This window comes from Lissotriton helveticus, chromosome 4_1, assembly GCF_964261635.1.
Source record: "Lissotriton helveticus chromosome 4_1, aLisHel1.1, whole genome shotgun sequence".
Classification (NCBI taxonomy): Eukaryota; Metazoa; Chordata; class Amphibia; order Caudata; family Salamandridae; genus Lissotriton; species Lissotriton helveticus.
Genome location: NC_136063.1, coordinates 1,432,552,211 through 1,432,573,388, shown reverse-complemented (window position 1 = coordinate 1,432,573,388; position 21,178 = coordinate 1,432,552,211). Strand labels below are relative to the sequence as shown.

At 37.4% G+C, this 21,178-nt stretch overlaps 1 protein-coding gene across 1 annotated transcript in view; it reads left to right on the top strand.

Moving 5' to 3' along the window:
• LOC144827541 (putative thiopurine S-methyltransferase) overlaps positions 1-21,178 on the top strand; it is a 209,049-nt gene that overhangs the window by 155,169 nt on the left and 32,702 nt on the right. Inside the window, exon 7 of the mRNA XM_078685805.1 lies at positions 18,582-18,626. Within this exon, the coding sequence (XP_078541931.1) occupies positions 18,582-18,626 (45 nt within the window). The remainder of the gene's footprint in view (positions 1-18,581; positions 18,627-21,178) is intronic.

Sequence of the window (21,178 nt, the reverse complement as noted above, 5' to 3'; positions counted from 1 at the left end):
GTATACCCCTGTGGGATTCTACACCATGCGAGGGTCCTACTCTGGAATCTGAAAGCGAAAATTTCCTGACTGTCTGGATGTAAAGGAACAGTAAAGAATGCATTGCAAAGATCAATGACAGTATACCATTCAGCATCATGTGGAATCTGATACAAGATCACTGCTGGATTTGGAACCACAGGACAACATGGAACCACGATTTGGTTAATTTTTCTTAAATCCTGAACTATCCGATACGTTCCATTCGACTTTTTAATTCCCATAATCGGTGAGTTACAAGAGCTACTCTCAATTTCTTTTAAGACACCTTGTTTAATGAATTTTTCAATCACAGGTATGACTCCCTCAATTGTCTCTGCTTTCATTTTGTATTGAGGTATATTAGGAAACTCTATTCCCTGCTTCAGTGTAATTTTGACTGGATCGACATGTTTCATCAGACCCATCTCATTCCCAGTCAAATCCCAAATTTCAGATTTTACTGTTTCTTTGAGTTCTTCTGGCAGATTTTCTTTTTCAAATGCAGGAAACAATTTTGTTTCCGCTGTTTCCATCAACATCATTGTCAATCCGTACAAACCATCTTCTTCCATTGTTTGTAATTCAACTCCTTCAGGAGAACAATATATTCTGCAATTCATTTTACACAATATATCTCTGCCCAATAACTTTACCGGACTACTGTTACAAACCACAAATCTGTGTTTGTCTTTGAAATTTCCAATTTCAACTGGTACTGGATCAGTCAAATCAGTCCTGATTTGTTGATTGCTTACTCCTACTACTTGGATGGTATCCCCAGAGAGAGGTAGGTTTTCAATTTCCACTGATCTAACAGTAGAACGGGTAGCACCAGTGTCCACTAGAAAAGTGATGTCTACATCATTAACTTTCCCATTTACAAATGGACCAGACTGGTCAACCTCAAGAGTGGCTCCAACAACACACTCTTCCTCCTCTCTCGGGCACCGTCAGTAACAATCATCAGAATCACTCTCCTGTCCTTCTGTTAACAAAAACTGTTGTGCAGTATTTTGTACTCTCTGCCTTTTCGGTTTTATTACCTGATCTTCTCCTTGAAATCCCACACCTACATTATATTTCTGTGTTCCCCCACAATTTGGAAACGGTGCCTGAGGCAATTGATTCTGACGGTTATTCACTTGATTCACCTGTTGCTGATTTACCTGTTGCTGCAACTGTCGTTGAAGACTCAATTCATTTAGACTCTGTTGCAACTGTAGCTGTGGCTGCAGGTCAACATCATTCTGCATCTGTGGATTTAATAATGGGCTTTTTAAATTTCTAGGCGGTTTCTTACACTCGTCTTTCCAGTGTCCAATTTCGCCACAATTAAAACAAGGTAATCTTTGTTTCATCTCTTCAATTTTTGGATTAAATTTTCTCACAAAAGTATTATTTTTAAACTTTCCTTGCCCTTGGTTCGGATTTGCAGTTTGCACAAAATTTGTGTTTTTATTACCAAAACTGGCAATCTGTTGCTCAGCCACCTTTACCTGAGCCCACATGGCTTTTTCCTTGAGCTTCTTTTGTCTGACTTCCAACTCATCACTGCAGTACTTTGCCTTTCTCAAAATGTCATCAACAGATAGTGCTTGCCATCCGACAATACTATTCCTGATCATATCTGCAATTTCTGGTTTTAAACCATAAACAAATCTGTAGACGAAATGACTCATATCCTTCTCGTCTAATTTTTCATAGCCACTGTATTGTTTAAAAATCAACAATAACCTTTCATAAAAAGAATGAACTGATTCTTTTGTTTCCTGATTTGTTCTTTCTATTTTAACCCAATCGACCTCTTTTGGTGGAATTTTGTTTTTCAACCAGTAAATCACTTTTTCATAAAAATCCATTACAAGAGGATTTGGAGCACCTGTTTCTTTAACCCTCTCAGGTTCCGTTTTTGGCCAGCTTATGGATATTTTACATTCTGTCCAAAGATCTGATGGGACAACTATGTCAAAAAATCCATCCAGATCAATCCACAGAACTTTTGAGACTTTGATAAACCTATCCACCTGCCTATACCACTCCACTGGTTTTTCCCTCAGTTTTGGAAAATCATTTGTGAACAGTAGTATGTCTTGTCTTGACCATGGGACATGAACATATCCTCCACCTGCAATCTCTCTCATTGGAAATTGTTTTGACAATTTTTCCAATTTCTCATCTTCCTTCTTTTTAGTCCATTTTACTCTCCACTTGTTCAGTTCTCCTAATTTCTTAATATACACAATCAGATCTTTTATATGCATTATTCTTCCCATAGAATTCAAACTTTCAATATCACTTTCTGAAAAGTCTAATCTGTAATGTTTTGCAAAAATCTTCTGTCTGCTCACATCAATTTCTAGTTCAGCTGCCAGTTCTTCCAACTGGTCATATTTGTTTTTCGTTTTCCATTGCATACTCTTGCAAATGAACAGTAGTTCATCATCTCGATAATAATTTAGACTGTCAGGACCAATGGTACCAAGTATTAATTCCTCAATATTTGCTTTTAATTTTGCAACATCAAGTTTAGGTTTTGTCACCCTAACTTCAGGACTCTCAGCATCAGATTCTGCACCCATCGGTGTTTTTGGAGATAAATCCTCATTAAAAGTTAAATCAGGCATTCTCGATTTTGAAGAGTTTATTTCAGATAAGTCTGAATAAAATTTTTCAGCAACCTTCTGGATTTCTGCATTTAAAGGAATAGTTAACCCTGTCTTATTAGCTTCTCTTTGCTCAAAAACAGGCTGAACAGGACCAATAGTTACTGGAACTGTCACAGCTTCCATGCTTTTTGTTATTTGTCGAATTAATTCTTCTTTTGATCGTAAATACTCAGAAGACTCAACAGCCTCAACATTTCTTGTTTCTCTCACATAATGTTTTGGAGCTTCCCTTGCTCTTGGAGTCGCTGAAAAATATCTACCCTCATTACGGACATTTTCAAATTCAGGTCTTTTTGGAGTCTCAACAATTTCACAATTATTTGGATAAAGTTTCGGGGCTTCATTCATTGGAGGTGCACTTGGTGATGTTTCTGTAGAAACCACCGGAGTAGACCATGACCTAGGAGGTCTAAAAGACTGATTCCCTTTTATCTGTAGTGTATATTTCTTCTAAGACTGCATCTTCTGATTCACTTTCCAAAGGAGCACTATTTCTTTTTTCAGTTTCTTTTCCACTAGGAGAACCTGAAACCATTTCTCTAATCACAAAAAGTCCCTCACTCATATTTCCCTGTCTCCACATTCGCATTCTGTCTTCATGTGTCTCTCTCTTCCAACTTGGAGGTTTAGAAGATCTTTTCATTCCACTTGCTTCCCTTTGTAACTGGTACATTTCATCTTCCCACTCAACTAAAGCCTCAAATTGAGTTGGTCTCGGCTTAGGTTTAAGAGCATTCATTTTCTCTCGCAAATTTCTCAAAACCTTTACATTAAATGAACCATCATCAGGCCAGGTTAAAACACCGTCATCCTTTCTATATTGTTTCCAAGCATCAAACCACAAAACAGTATGATAACCATATTCACCTTCCATATACGCTGCAGGTGTTTTATACTTATGAAGTAATTTACCACCTCGCGTTTCAATTTTCTTGTCAGGCGATATAAAATTTTTAAGTTTTTGAAATAACGTTGGCTTTTTCTCAACGTGTTTAAAATGATAACTCATCTTTACGAGTTATTTCCAATTAACAAAATCGTTCGTAAAATATTTCCGGGATGTTCCGCTAAAACAACCAATCCGTGCGCGAAACACACCAACAGGCCAATGAGGGTTGAGCTACGTCACTTTTCTACTCAACCAATAAAAATGAAGAATTTCTGAAGAACCAATCGGCTTACAGTTCGTCAGAGACTCCAGAACCAATCAGAGCACAGCTTGTGACGTATGTCACCCAATCCCAGCGCGGCTCTGTGACGTACACAGCAGCTGCGGTTTCTCGCTTCTCACTCCTTGCGCTTACCCCTCCTTCACAAAATCTTTTCACAGCGCCATTTTGAGAACGCTTTCTTTGTTAAAATTAATTTTTAACAATGACGATAAGGACTCATCTGACTGTTTCTCTAATTAAGATAGCTTGCACGCATTCAAGTATTCACAACTTGGAATAGTCGACGCTATTCTCATAGAATAATTTTCACTCGCCAGTAGAGCAACTTTTACTCCACCCTTCTATCGAGTAAAATATGAACTCATTTCCCTCTGAACGCACAACTAAGTGACTGTTCGAAAGTTCCACTTGAACATACCTTACAAAACAATCACGCACTTTCACACAGAAAAAATCCCTAACTTCAAACACATATGAAATCCGTACAGGACTCTCACCTGTTTATAGAAATCATGCACCGTTAGCAAAATAACGCCGTTATCCTTACAGGACTCTCACCTGTTTCTAGATATAAAACATGTAACCCTACAGGACTTTCACCTGTTTATAGGTAATCATGTACCGACGTTATCCTACCCTTCACTCAAGCTCGAATATAACTAATACTCTTATTACAGTGAGTTTTACAACAGGCACTTTGTCCCTATTCTCATGCTGCTCTAATTTCTTAGAAAATCCTCACTAAACAAGATTCACGCCTAGCCCTAAAACTGTGTTGCACGACCACAACACGGTGTTGCACGACCACAACACGTGATACACGACGATATCACTTGTGATACACGACGATATCACAAAACAGATCAGATGTCTTGCGTGACTACCTTCTCATCACACAATCTGTACCGGTACAATTCACGTATAGCACGAAAACTAACTCAACATATGTTAAACATCGATCCTATTTCTATACCATAACATATCAATAACACCTTAGTTACCCCTAGCAACGCCTTGGTTACCCTTAGCAACCAATTTCTGCTACCAGAAGAATTGATCCAGCGGCCTATAGGAAATATGCCATAACCAACGCTACCCAACTCTATAACCTGTTACCTAAAATACTACTCTAACTCATGGACCCATTAATCAAACATGACATATTTGACCCACTGAATCAGGTGATCAAATTAAATCTATATACACCTTATTCACAACCTATATACATTTTATATACAACCGCGATAAATGTTGACGTCATTTGAACAAAACCTAACTATTTAAATGACCACCATGGCAATGGCATCTAGCTAATAGTAACCTATGCTTCAGAATAACCAACACCAGCTTGTTTCAAAAGTAAGATTTTATTAACTAATTGTAGATAAATCGAAATATAGTTTTATAAATGCAATTTTATTAGCAATATAGTAAGCATGTTTGCAAAGTATCATGAGAAAATATAGTTTAAGCAAGGAAATATAAGTTTAGCATTTCTAAAACCTAAGTCCCTAACTGAGCTAAATAAAATGAAAATAAAGTAAAGTTCTTTGAGGATTCTTACGTGCTCCACGCAAAGTCCATCAGCACGACACCCTCATCGGAAAGTCAGAAAGCAGCAACCAGCCCATCCCCAGGGCATGGACTTTTTATACCTTTCTATGCTAGCTAATCTAAGTAAAGGAAAATTTTCTGCAAATTACGAGGTCTCATTGGACGAAGGGTGACAAGTGACATGTCACCTACATTTCAAAACTTCCATTCGGTCATATTCTTTGGGACCATTGTCTTTCTTGTACGTGTTCCCAAGCTTCCTTGGTTTGCAACAATTTGAACAAAAGTTCATACTGACTCCATTGCACTTCCGCGGATGCCAAGTTAGCAAAAGTTCTTTTCTACCGGTTTCTGACCTTGGCCACGTCCACCAGAATAATGACAGCACATCATCTTTGCTGAATGAATGCAACTTTGATGGAAAGCTTTTTCTTTCTCAGAGACATCTCGTGCTCCTTGCAGAATTAAATTCATCGTTTAGCAAACTCGAGCAAACTAGGCCCAAAAGCAGGCAACTTATTTTTCTAGTATAAAACAAACACAAGGAAAGTATTAATGTATGAATTGTAATTTATTCTGTATCCACCCTTCATTTACTAATTGATTAACCCACCCAATTAGTCTAACGTTACCTAGCACCAAGCAACATATAAGCAGCATTTTATATCTACCAGTCTTCATGAATCCATGAAACCTTATGTGCACCTAGAATAGTAGAAATGACATCACATAGACAAAGAAAGCAAAATAAGCACATGCTCTTTAAAATCTGCTGCAGATTAGTATGACAAAAACGAAAACAACAAATTAATTTATTATTCTTGCACGAACAAAAGATGCAACATTTATGCACGTTTATGAGCACACGTGTTACCAACCCCATGTGTAAAGTTTAATCTAGGTTGTGTTAGCAAAACACACCACAAACGTTAATATTATTATTTATGTTATGGAAATGTGACTTCACGAGTTCAAACAGAATTCTGTTTTCTATCTCGCTCCATCAACTCCCTCATCTGGTGATTAACAAATCACCACACCACCACCCAAATTTTGGAAATTTAAACTATCAGGAAAATGATTCAAATTCATCTGTGTCAGTATTTCTAAAAATCTGTTTCTGCAAAATCCTTGCAATTATCGTAACGTACTCTGTGTAATTCCTGCAATTCAATCTCCCTCTCCTCTTCTTTTTTGAGTTTATAAATTCTTTTCTTTTCTTTCATTTGTCTCTTTCTCTTATGCAATAAACAACCAATTTTTGTCAAAATGAAAATGAATATTATCACAATCCAAGGTGCCAAAATCTTGCCAAGAACTGAACTTCCAATGTCATGAAACCAATTTTTGATTGCTTGGAACCTTTTTGAAAGTCTTTCTGAAAAATCTTCTTCTTCTAACGGAATTATTTCTGAATGCATCTCTGTGATGTTTTTAATGTACATTTCAAGGTTCTTACTCTCATCAGGGATATAGGTGCAACAATGTTGCACATGTAATATGCCACAGACTCCTCCCTCTTTTGCCAGGAGTATGTCTAAAGCAAGACGATCTTGAATCACCATGGATCTAATTGCAATGACCTCAACGTTTACTAATTGGAAACCATCAGCTGTATCTGTTGACAATCTATCAACAATTGTAGACAATTTTCTGATTCTACCTGAGTTCAGAGTTATACCTACAATAGGTATTACTGCTTGGAAAATATCTCCCATCACTTATGTAAAAGATTCTCTTTTAACTCTATTTACATGATTATGAATTTTGAACAAACCCTCTGAATCTCTGTCAACATGGAATATCTTAGGAAACACAATCCCAACATAACAGGTTCCGTACCAATGGTCCGGAAGGTTATAATAAGCCTTGTCACCACACACAAAATAAATCCCAGGGAAAATTGGATCTTTTCCACCTTTGAATCCCCAACCTCCCATGATCTGATATGTATCTTCACAATTACTTGCACCCACAAAGTAGTTATCAAAAAGTGTATTGTCTCTTCTAATGCAAAGCTTACCACTAACTGGTTTGTCTATGTGAATTGCAACATTATCAAGCATTTTGCCATTAAGCTTCTCATCTTCTTTCTGCCAGAACCTGGATTTAGTCTGCTTGACTATCTCATTTCTTTTATAAATTGCTCTCCTTTCTTCAATCAGGTTCAAAAACTTCTTTCCCTCAGCACTTAATTTGCAAGTTAAATTATTTTTGTAAGCATACTCATAGGTAAGTTTATTAGTAACAAGGAAAAATTCCCTCATCTGTTTAGCTCTCTTATGTCTATTCAAAGCACCCTCAATTTTTAAATTAGCAAAAATCTCGTCAAAATCTGAATAATAGTATTCTAAACGTCCAGTCTGATAGAACAGACTAGCTAACACACTGCATGTCACACCATATGTAAGAGGAAGCATATTGTATGTCACTCCCTCAGAAACAGAAGCAGGTAACTTGACACAGACGTAGCAGTCTTTTGCATCCATTACTTTGACATATTCACTCAAAAGCTTTGTGAATGTATTGCTTGAAAAATCACTAATTGAATTATCCTGATGAATGTTAGGTTGATGATCAATAACTTTGCCAGTTGCACTAATTTTGTTTTGACTAACTGAAGCTTTGCTTGTCATATTGGCTTTGTGAAAATTTTTGTTCTATTCAAATGGAATTATAACAGCTAAAACTACCCAGAGCAGAATTAAAATGAGCAAACACACCAGAGTCATCTTACAGCATCTCTTAAAAATGGAACATCTCGAAGTACTTTGTTCCATAACGTAAGGCATCTTTGATTAGTTTTTGCCTTAAAAAGAAAAAATTAAAACTATTTTAAAATTTTAACTAAAGAATTAATTATTCACACCCCCCTTTTAAAATAATATTTTTTTTTTTTTTTTTTTTAAACCCTAACAGTATTTCTTCGACCTTATGTCACAAATGAATTTTCTTCAACTAAACAACTTTTCTTCGACCTTGTGTCACCTAACAAGATTTCTTCAGCCTTTTGCCAAAAATTAAAAACCCAAAACTCAACTAAAATTTCTGTACTTCAATCATTGTCACTGATTTCTTCGATTTTTTCTTCTTCTTCACTACTATCGTAAATGTCAATAACAGGTGGAATTACTAGATAAGTCCACTCAGGTGATTTGTACTTCTGATTTGGCCATATAATCCTCTTTCCTTTTCTTGTCACAACCTCAATTTTCCTTCCAACTCCAACTTCCTTTTCAGAATCCTTTTGACTACTGATTTCTTCCACCTGATCCTTCGGTTTCTTTAAAACAAGTGGAAGTGCATCAGTCCACTTTACACCTGTCTCTAAACACATTTTTCCAATTCTGTTTTTAATTGTTCCATTAATCTGCTCAACCACCCCAGATGCCTCTGGTCTGTATGCACAGTGTATTTTCTGCTCAATGCTTAATGCCTCACATATCAGTTTCATCAGTTTGTTATCAAAATGGCTTCCTCCATCACTCTCAATAGTGACTGGAAAACCGTACCTTGGGATGATCTCTCTCAGCAGCAGTTTTGCCACTGTGATTGAATCACAATGTCTTGTAGGAAATGCTTCCACCCACCTTGAAAACAAACAAACAATCACAAGAACATATTTCAAACAATTGTGTAGGGGCATTTCAATGAAATCCATTTGCAATCTGGTAAAGGGACCACCTTCTCGACCAATTATCCCTGTACCCACAACTGATTTTCTGTTTGGGTTCATTTGTTGGCATGACAAACACCTTTGACAAAAAGACTCTGCAATCGTTCTAAATTTAGTGTTAAACCAAGTCTCTCGGAAAAGTCTGATCATAGAATCTCTTCCAAGGTGAGCTGGGCCATGATATAATCTGGCCATGTCAGCAATCAAACAATTTGGTAAAACTACTCTGCCATCTTTATAGACCCACACTCCATCCTCATCACGTGGTCTACAATCTGATCGCAACCATAGATCTTTTTCCTCATCATCTGCTTCATTTTGTAAGTCTCTAATCTCATTCCATGTTTCTACCACTGTTGTTAGCATTAATGAATTTGAATCAGTTTCTTGACTCTTTTCCCGATTGTATGCACAACCCTTTCTTGCGCAATATTTTGCTGTCTCATCTGCATAGGCATTGCCTTTTGAGATATAATCCACTCCTTTTGTGTGCGCAGCACACTTTACAATTGCGATTTCTTTCGGCAACTGTATGGCTTCAATTAATCTTTTGATAAAGACTGCATTTTTAATTGGAGAGCCTGCTGAGGTCAAATAGCCTCTCTGAGACCAGAGCTGTCCATAATCATGTACAACCCCATACCCATACTGACTATCAGTAACGATGGTAACTCTTATATCTTTTGATATTTCACATGCACGAATCAAAGCAATCAATTCAGCCACCTGTGCTGAACGAATTCCTTCAAGACATGATGCTTCTTCAACATCTGCAACTGTACAGACAGAATATGATGCTTTCAAAACACCTCCCTCTGTCCTCAGACAGGAGCCATCCACAAAGTAGACAACATCTGATTCAGGCAAAGGTACATCTTTAATGTCCTGCCTTGGTTTGGTGCAAAATTCCATGACATCCAAACACTCATGTTCTACTTCATTTTCATCAACAATTTCAGAATCAGGCAGTAATGTAGAAGGATTCAGATTTAAACACCTCGAAATAGAAACATTATCTGCTCCTAGTATGATTTTCTCATACTTTGTCAATCTGCTACTTGTTAAATGTTGAGTCTTACCTCTTGTCAGTAATATTTCAACTGAATGAGGCACAAAAACTTTCACAGGAAATCCCATTATGATTCCTTCACTCTGCTCAAGACTGACACTTGTAGCTGCAACTGCTTTTAAACAACCTGGTAATGCTTTTGCAATGGGATCGAGAACTGCAGAAAAATATGCAATAGGCTTCTTTAGATTCCCATGTCTCTGGATTAACACAGACAATGCACATCCCTCTCTCTCACTGCAATACAGTTCAAAATCGTTCTCATAATTCGGCATGCCCAAAGCCGGAGCTTGACATAAGCTCTTTTTCAGATTCTCAAAAGATTCCATCTCAGCCTCATTGAGAATAATTGGATCTTTCACATCAGATCTTGTCAGTCTCTGTAGTGGTTTCGCAATTACTGAAAATCCACTTATCCATTGTCGACAGTAGCCAACCATTCCCAAAAACATTCGAACCTGTCTTTGTGTTCTGGGTGGTTGCATTGCTTGAATCATTTTAATTCTCTCAACTGTCACCTGTCTTTTTCCTTTTGCAATTCTATGACCAAGATATTTCACCTCTTGTTTGCAAAACTGTAATTTTGCTGGAGACACTTTATGTCCCTCATCTGCAAGATGATTCAAAAGTGTTATTGTGTCTGTCACACAATTCTCTCTCGTTTTAGCAGCTATCAACAGATCGTCAATATACTGCACCAACGTAGACCTACCAGGTAAGTCCAAATTTTCCAAAGATCTTTTCAACAGCTCATTAAAGATAGAAGGACTCTCTGTATACCCCTGTGGGATTCTACACCATGCGAGGGTCCTACTCTGGAATCTGAAAGCGAAAATTTCCTGACTGTCTGGATGTAAAGGAACAGTAAAGAATGCATTGCAAAGATCAATGACAGTATACCATTCAGCATCATGTGGAATCTGATACAAGATCACTGCTGGATTTGGAACCACAGGACAACATGGAACCACGATTTGGTTAATTTTTCTTAAATCCTGAACTATCCGATACGTTCCATTCGACTTTTTAATTCCCATAATCGGTGAGTTACAAGAGCTACTCTCAATTTCTTTTAAGACACCTTGTTTAATGAATTTTTCAATCACAGGTATGACTCCCTCAATTGTCTCTGCTTTCATTTTGTATTGAGGTATATTAGGAAACTCTATTCCCTGCTTCAGTGTAATTTTGACTGGATCGACATGTTTCATCAGACACATCTCATTCCCAGTCAAATCCCAAATTTCAGATTTTACTGTTTCTTTGAGTTCTTCTGGCAGATTTTCTTTTTCAAATGCAGGAAACAATTTTGTTTCCGCTGTTTCCATCAACATCATTGTCAATCCGTACAAACCATCTTCTTCCATTGTTTGTAATTCAACTCCTTCAGGAGAACAATATATTCTGCAATTCATTTTACACAATATATCTCTGCCCAATAACTTTACCGGACTACTGTTACAAACCACAAATCTGTGTTTGTCTTTGAAATTTCCAATTTCAACTGGTACTGGATCAGTCAAATCAGTCCTGATTTGTTGATTGCTTACTCCTACTACTTGGATGGTATCCCCAGAGAGAGGTAGGTTTTCAATTTCCACTGATCTAACAGTAGAACGGGTAGCACCAGTGTCCACTAGAAAAGTGATGTCTACATCATTAACTTTCCCATTTACAAATGGACCAGACTGGTCAACCTCAAGAGTGGCTCCAACAACACACTCTTCCTCCTCTCTCGGGCACCGTCAGTAACAATCATCAGAATCACTCTCCTGTCCTTCTGTTAACAAAAACTGTTGTGCAGTATTTTGTACTCTCTGCCTTTTCGGTTTTATTACCTGATCTTCTCCTTGAAATCCCACACCTACATTATATTTCTGTGTTCCCCCACAATTTGGAAACGGTGCCTGAGGCAATTGATTCTGACGGTTATTCACTTGATTCACCTGTTGCTGATTTACCTGTTGCTGCAACTGTCGTTGAAGACTCAATTCATTTAGACTCTGTTGCAACTGTAGCTGTGGCTGCAGGTCAACATCATTCTGCATCTGTGGATTTAATAATGGGCTTTTTAAATTTCTAGGCGGTTTCTTACACTCGTCTTTCCAGTGTCCAATTTCGCCACAATTAAAACAAGGTAATCTTTGTTTCATCTCTTCAATTTTTGGATTAAATTTTCTCACAAAAGTATTATTTTTAAACTTTCCTTGCCCTTGGTTCGGATTTGCAGTTTGCACAAAATTTGTGTTTTTATTACCAAAACTGGCAATCTGTTGCTCAGCCACCTTTACCTCAGCCCACATGGCTTTTTCCTTGAGCTTCTTTTGTCTGACTTCCAACTCATCACTGCAGTACTTTGCCTTTCTCAAAATGTCATCAACAGATAGTGCTTGCCATCCGACAATACTATTCCTGATCATATCTGCAATTTCTGGTTGTAAACCATAAACAAATCTGTAGACGAAATGACTCATATCCTTCTCGTCTAATTTTTCATAGCCACTGTATTGTTTAAAAATCAACAATAACCTTTCATAAAAAGAATGAACTGATTCTTTTGTTTCCTGATTTGTTCTTTCTATTTTAACCCAATCGACCTCTTTTGGTGGAATTTTGTTTTTCAACCAGTAAATCACTTTTTCATAAAAATCCATTACAAGAGGATTTGGAGCACCTGTTTCTTTAACCCTCTCAGGTTCCGTTTTTGGCCAGCTTATGGATATTTTACATTCTGTCCAAAGATCTGATGGAACAACTATGTCAAAAAATCCATCCAGATCAATCCACAGAACTTTTGAGACTTTGATAAACCTATCCACCTGCCTATACCACTCCACTGGTTTTTCCCTCAGTTTTGGAAAATCATTTGTGAACAGTAGTATGTCTTGTCTTGACCATGGGACATGAACATATCCTCCACCTGCAATCTCTCTCATTGGAAATTGTTTTGACAATTTTTCCAATTTCTCATCTTCCTTCTTTTTAGTCCATTTTACTCTCCACTTGTTCAGTTCTCCTAATTTCTTAATATACACAATCAGATCTTTTATATGCATTATTCTTCCCATAGAATTCAAACTTTCAATATCACTTTCTGAAAAGCCTAATCTGTAATGTTTTGCAAAATTCTTCTGTCTGCTCACATCAATTTCTAGTTCAGCTGCCAGTTCTTCCAACTGGTCATATTTGTTTTTCGTTTTCCATTGCATACTCTTGCAAATGAACAGTAGTTCATCATCTCGATAATAATTTAGACTGTCAGGACCAATGGTACCAATTATTAATTCCTCAATATTTGCTTTTAATTTTGCAACATCAAGTTTAGGTTTTGTCACCCTAACTTCAGGACTCTCAGCATCAGATTCTGCACCCATCGGTGTTTTTGGAGATAAATCCTCATTAAAAGTTAAATCAGGCATTCTCGATTTTGAAGAGTTTATTTCAGATAAGTCTGAATAAAATTTTTCAGCAACCTTCTGGATTTCTGCATTTAAAGGAATAGTTAACCCTGTCTTATTAGCTTCTCTTTGCTCAAAAACAGGCTGAACAGGACCAATAGTTACTGGAACTGTCACAGCTTCCATGCTTTTTGTTATTTGTCGAATTAATTCTTCTTTTGATCGTAAATACTCAGAAGACTCAACAGCCTCAACATTTCTTGTTTCTCTCACATAATGTTTTGGAGCTTCCCTTGCTCTTGGAGTCGCTGAAAAATATCTACCCTCATTACGGACATTTTCAAATTCTGGTCTTTTTGGAGTCTCAACAATTTCACAATTATTTGGATAAAGTTTCGGGGCTTCATTCATTGGAGGTGCACTTGGTGATGTTTCTGTAGAAACCGCCGGAGTAGACCATGACCTAGGAGGTCTAAAAGACTGATTCCTTTTATATGTAGTGTATATTTCTTCTAAGACTGCATCTTCTGATTCACTTTCCAAAGGAGCACTATTTCTTTTTTCAGTTTCTTTTCCACTAGGAGAACCTGAAACCATTTCTCTAATCACAAAAAGTCCCTCACTCATATTTCCCTGTCTCCACATTCGCATTCTGTCTTCATGTGTCTCTCTCTTCCAACTTGGAGGTTTAGAAGATCTTTTCATTCCACTTGCTTCCCTTTGTAACTGGTACATTTCATCTTCCCACTCAACTAAAGCCTCAAATTGAGTTGGTCTCGGCTTAGGTTTAAGAGCATTCATTTTCTCTCGCAAATTTCTCAAAACCTTTACATTAAATGAACCATCATCAGGCCAGGTTAAAACACCGTCATCCTTTCTATATTGTTTCCAAGCATCAAACCACAAAACAGTATGATAACCATATTCACCTTCCATATACGCTGCAGGTGTTTTAAACTTATGAAGTAATTTACCACCTCGCGTTTCAATTTTCTTGTCAGGCGATATAAAATTTTTAAGTTTTTGAAATAACGTTGGCTTTTTCTCAACGTGTTTAAAATGATAACTCATCTTTACGAGTTATTTCCAATTAACAAAATCGTTCGTAAAATATTTCCGGGATGTTCCGCTAAAACAACCAATCCGTGCGCGAAACACACCAACAGGCCAATGAGGGTTGAGCTACGTCACTTTTCTACTCAACCAATAAAAATGAAGAATTTCTGAAGAACCAATCGGCTTACAGTTCGTCAGAGACTCCATAACCAATCAGAGCACAGCTTGTGACGTATGTCACCCAATCCCAGCGCGGCTCTGTGACGTACACAGCAGCTGCGGTTTCTCGCTTCTCACTCCTTGCGCTTACCCCTCCTTCACAAAATCTTTTCACAGCGCCATTTTGAGAACGCTTTCTTTGTTAAAATTAATTTTTAACAATGACGATAAGGACTCATCTGACTGTTTCTCTAATTAAGATAGCTTGCACGCATTCAAGTATTCACAACTTGGAATAGTCGACGCTATTCTCATAGAATAATTTTCACTCGCCAGTAGAGCAACTTTTACTCCACCCTTCTATCGAGTAAAATATGAACTCATTTCCCTCTGAACGCACAACTAAGTGACTGTTCGAAAGTTCCACTTGAACATACCTTACAAAACAATCACGCACTTTCACACAGAAAAAATCCCTAACTTCAAACACATATGAAATCCGTACAGGACTCTCACCTGTTTATAGAAATCATGCACCGTTAGCAAAATAACGCCGTTATCCTTACAGGACTCTCACCTGTTTCTAGATATAAAACATGTAACCCTACAGGACTTTCACCTGTTTATAGGTAATCATGTACCGACGTTATCCTACCCTTCACTCAAGCTCGAATATAACTAATACTCTTATTACAGTGAGTTTTACAACAGGCACTTTGTCCCTATTCTCATGCTGCTCTAATTTCTTAGAAAATCCTCACTAAACAAGATTCACGCCTAGCCCTAAAACTGTGTTGCACGACCACAACACGGTGTTGCACGACCACAACACCTGATACACGATGATATCACTTGTGATACACGACGATATCACAAAACAGATCAGATGTCTTGCGTGACTACCTTCTCATCACACAATCTGTACCGGTACAATTCACGTATAGCACGAAAACTAACTCAACATATGTTAAACATCGATCCTATTTCTATACCATAACATATCAATAACACCTTAGTTACCCCTAGCAACGCCTTGGTTACCCTTAGCAACCATCAATTTCTGCTACCAGAAGAATTGATCCAGCGGCCTATAGGAAATATGCCATAACCAACGCTACCCAACTCTATAACGTGTTACCTAAAATACTACTCTAACTCATGGACCCATTAATCAAACATGACATATTTGACCCACTGAATCAGGTGATCAAATTAAATCTATATACACCTTATTCACAACCTATATACATTTTATATACAACCGCGATAAATGTTGACGTCATTTGAACAAAACCTAACTAATTAAATAACCACCATGGCAATGGCATCTAGCTAATAGTAACCTACGCTTCAGAATAACCAACACCAGCTTGTTTCAAAAGTAAGATTTTATTAACTAATTGTAGATAAATCAAAATATAGTTTTATAAATGCAATTTTATTAGCAATATAGTAAGCATGTTTGCAAAGTATCATGAGAAAATATAGTTTAAGCAAGGAAATATAAGTTTAGCATTTCTAAAACCTAAGTCCCTAACTGAGCTAAATAAAATTAAAATAAAGTAAAGTTCTTTGAGGATTCTTACGTGCTCCACGCAAAGTCCATCAGCACGACACCCTCATCGGAAAGTCAGAAAGCAGCAGCCAGCCCATCCCCAGGGCATGGACTTTTTATACCTTTCTATGCTAGCTAATCTAAGTAAAGGACAATTTTCTGCAAATTACGAGGTCTCATTGGACGAAGGGTGACAAGTGACATGTCACCTACATTTCAAAACTTCCATTCGGTCATATTCTTTGGGACCATTGTCTTTCTTGTACGTGTTCCCAAGCTTCCTTGGTTTGCAACAATTTGAACAAAAGTTCATACTGACTCCATTGCACTTCCGCGGATGCCAAGTTAGCAAAAGTTCTTTTCTACCGGTTTCTGACCTTGGCCACGTCCACCAGAATAATGACAGCACATCATCTTTGCTGAATGAATGCAACTTTGATGGAAAGCTTTTTCTTTCTCAGAGACATCTCGTGCTCCTTGCAGAATTAAATTAATCGTTTAGCAAACTCGAGCAAACTAGGCCCAAAAGCAGGCAACTTATTTTTCTAGTATAAAACAAACACAAGGAAAGTATTAATGTATGAATTGTAATTTATTCTGTATCCACCCTTCATTTACTAATTGATTAACCCACCCAATTAGTCTAACGTTACCTAGCACCAAGCAACATATAAGCAGCATTTTATATCTAGCAGTCTTCATGAATCCATGAAACCTTATGTGCACCTAGAATAGTAGAAATGACATCACATAGACAAAGAAAGCAAAATAAGCACATGCTCTTTAAAATCTGCTGCAGATTAGTATGACAAAAACGAAAACAACAAATTAATTTATTATTCTTGCACGAACAAAAGATGCAACATTTATGCACGTTTATGAGCACACGTGTTACCAACCCCATGTGTAAAGTTTAATCTAGGTTGTGTTAGCAAAACACACCACAAACGTTAATATTATTATTTATGTTATGGAAATGTGACTTCACGAGTTCAAACAGAATTCTGTTTTCTATCTCGCTCCATCAGTAGCAACCATAGACAGTGTAGTCTGGATTGTGGAATTCTCTGAGGATTTTGCTTATTTCCTTGAATGGGCATTTAGGTTTGAAGTTCCACTCCGAGATGAGTCATTTTCCCTTCATGGATTTTGAGATCATGGTATGTGACTGGAGGCGTATTTTGTCATGATAGTGGTTAGATTTCTTCCACTGTGGTTGTGGATCATTTTTTTTTCCCGACTTCTATATTTCTTTGCTAAGCCATGGGCTCCCTGGTCGGTAGAAAGGATGCTTGGAACTCTATCTAGGTATCAGTCTGTCTCGAGTCAAACATTATTTGTGTATATTTTGTTCACAAAACCTCCCTTACATGACTGATTGTGTTGTTAATATGTAGATAAAACATTTGCCCAGGTCAGTATTCTTCTAAGATGAATTGTGTGTTTTGTAATGTAATTTAATCAAGGCCATCATTGTTCAGTGGCATGCAACTTATAGAGTGTTGAAAGTTTATGACAAGTGATTATGCTGGAGAGCACAGCTCGGCCTTTTTGTGGAAGAGAAACCAGTGTCCAACCCCTACATCTGGTGTGCTTTTCCTATCACACTATTTCATTTCTTCACTGTGGCTCAAGTCACATTGTTAGACTTGTACCTAAGTTCAATTTAGTTACACTAATAAATGCATTTGAAATATTATGCCAAAGGTAGCACTGTGGTGGAACACCCCCCGAAATTAATTTGATTTAGGAAAATTAGTTCCTTCACAGAGATAATATGTTGTCATAAATGCACATTGACCATTCACATTGTCCACTTGTGGAAGTTCTGCATGCATTAATTTTACAGAATTGAATATTCCTGGAATACCGTAACATAGTTTTCCAGGTGTATTTATGTGCTTCTCTAAGAATTTCTCAAAAGTCGGAAATTAGTTCCACATGGTACTCAATAAAAACATTTTGATAATGTATACATTGGGATGTAGTGTATTGTTTGACTGAACGAAGAGTAAAACATCTAGTGAATGCTTGTTTCACATTTGACTCGATGGCATGATTTATTAAAAATAAAGACTCCCGTAATTGATCTGCAGTGAGTTTGCAGTATTTTGATTTTTGTTTTGAACTAATATACTCATCGGCTGATGACATCATGTAATATTGGTATATTAACCATTGTCAAGCAAGCAATGATCATTTCATTTGAATTCTAACTCACCATACACCTTGTGTTCTGTATGTCTGTTTTTCAGGCCCACCGTTTTACGTCCCTGATTCTGTAATTGAAAAGTTATATGGTGAGTTGTTTTCTTCATTCTTATTGTACATTGTTTGGATGAGGGATTATTTGCCATTTCACACGAGAAAAGTCTGCAAAATCATTATATTCAAATAAGTGGTCCGCAGTTTTGTTTGCATGTTTGTTTCGGTTATTCTTGTAGCCAGTAATAAGGTTTTCAGAGTGTATATTACAAACCCTTACCATATATTAATGCATTTATCTATTGGGGTCCAGATGTAAAGCCAAATATTTAAGTTATGCGGTTTTCTATCATGTAGTCTGTGGGGGCTAAGCCCTTTACGTCTTGAAAACCAGAAAACATTGACATAGGAATAGGTACTGGTTCAGAGGCTTGATACATTTAGAAGACCTGTTGGCCCGCACCATACAAAACAGTTTACTATTAACATCATGAAAGCAGGTAACCTATAAAGGCAGAGTAACAAAAGATTAAGCACTGCGTTATTTGGTTTTGCCTCTTCGTATTGAAAAGGTTTCCTCTTCAGACAGTGTAAACATGTTGAATCACTTCCTAAAAAGGTAACAGATTCACACAAATAATATTTTCCTTCCTTTCTTTCAAAAGGAGCATATCCGACATGAGGGTGTATGAAGTAGACCGTTTGTTTTTAGTAACATTGTTATTAAAATAGCTCTCTTGAAAATATAGTTTACAGATTGTCCTTGGTAAGTGTCAAGTAGTCAAGAGCCTTCATGTCCATTGCTCTAAAATGAGTGCACAGATGTAGCTGTTGTTATTCCTATAAATGCAGAAGATAGATAGCCAACATAACGTGATAAAAAAATTATTCCTGTCTTGTTCAATATACTTTCCCACAAACATGATTGGTCTGCACCTTTATGAGGCTGTTTTGCAGATTAAGCACTGGAGCCGACTTGCAGAATGATGCCAGTATCTGCCTTGCAGCTGCCGGCAGTTGTAAACTCAGCCCCCTCTCCCTTAACGATAGTGGAAATACCAAATTTACATGGGCTTCAATGATAACACTGGTGGCCAGCTTGACAATATCACATCCTAGAGCATAGAGTTTTCTAGGGTAACACTGTCTTCAGAGATTTGATCAAGATCTTCAAATATGTAAGAATGTGTCAGGACATCTCAAATTCAGACACGTTTTTCTCTTTTTGAGTCGTTTAGATCTTTACCTGATCTTTTACAACTTTATGAGTAAATCTGTGTTTATATGCCAAGCCCTAATGTAAATAGGGGATATTGATGAATTCCAGGACAACACCAGCCTTCAGATTTCTACAATTAGACGTCTTAGGCCCAAGCGAATCTACAAGTTTCTCAAGTGGAGTACTGGCTTTGTAAGGCGGCCCTCCAAATTAACCCCAGTACATTTTTTGATTTACACCTACTTTCTGGGTGACATTGGGGCCTTGCATGTCTTTCTTGGTATGGCGGTCAACCAAATGAACCACGGTACATTTTTGAGCCCCTGGTGGCTTAACTGGTAACAGTGGTTGCTACAACGTAAAATTGGTACAACAACATTGGTGTGCATTTATTTTCCAATTGATGAGTCTACCCAGAAACTCATACCATCTGCCATGGTTTCTTTTGTATTCGTATTTTGAGGTGACAATCCTTGGACATTAAAACAGCATGACTATTGATATTCTCCTTCAGATACCACAGAAAGTTAGGCTTCCTTGCAAATGGTAAGAGTTCCATCAAAACATGAACATGTGATTGTTTTTTGATCATGAGTTAAAATTAACTTTAAAGCTGGATTCAGCTCTAATTCGTTGTATGCTTAGAAAAATGGGGGACCGGCATTAGCGCTTCAAATTCAAGCATCATACTAAAAATGTAAGGATCAAACAGTGTGATATTGTGCTCCCTGCTTCCAGGGGAGATGTCTCTTATGTCATCACTCTTTCTAATGATCATGGTGAGAGGATCCACGGCCAAACTAAAAGGAAGGAAGAGGACATTAATCCACAGTACCACATTTTCTTTTTATTTTTTTAATTTCTGTTTATTGAATACAAACAATTAGAAAATTACACATGCCGCAAATAATGAAGGGCAAGGGTGGTGGGGGGGTGATAACAAAAAGCGTCAGCATAATAAGCAAAATAAGCCATCAGTCTTAAGACCCAGCAAAAAGGAAGTAGATTCAGCTTTCGAAATTTTTCAAACACTTATGTGATGAGGGCATAGCGACTGCGGCTGCCCAAGACTTAGAAGGCAACATCAGAGAGGAAGTTCACACCACCCCTCAGGGGGAGGCCATGTAAGGGGCCAAGAGGCAAAGGCCCAGCTAAGGTGTCATTGTCTAATAATGGAAGAACACAGCTGCAACCTGGGAATCAAACAGTGGATAAAAGCTAACAAAGTCTACTCAGAGCAAGCTCCCCGCCCAAGTGGAAGTTACAGGTCATACTGTGACAGCATTAATACATTTTGCGGCAAATAACATAAAAACCATCAAGTTAGTGGCTGTATTATTTGCAAATATAGGCCTGATAAACCTTGGAACCAGCTTGAATCTAGGCAGTTTATGAGTTGTAAAGACTATTTGGCCCAGGCAAATGCCT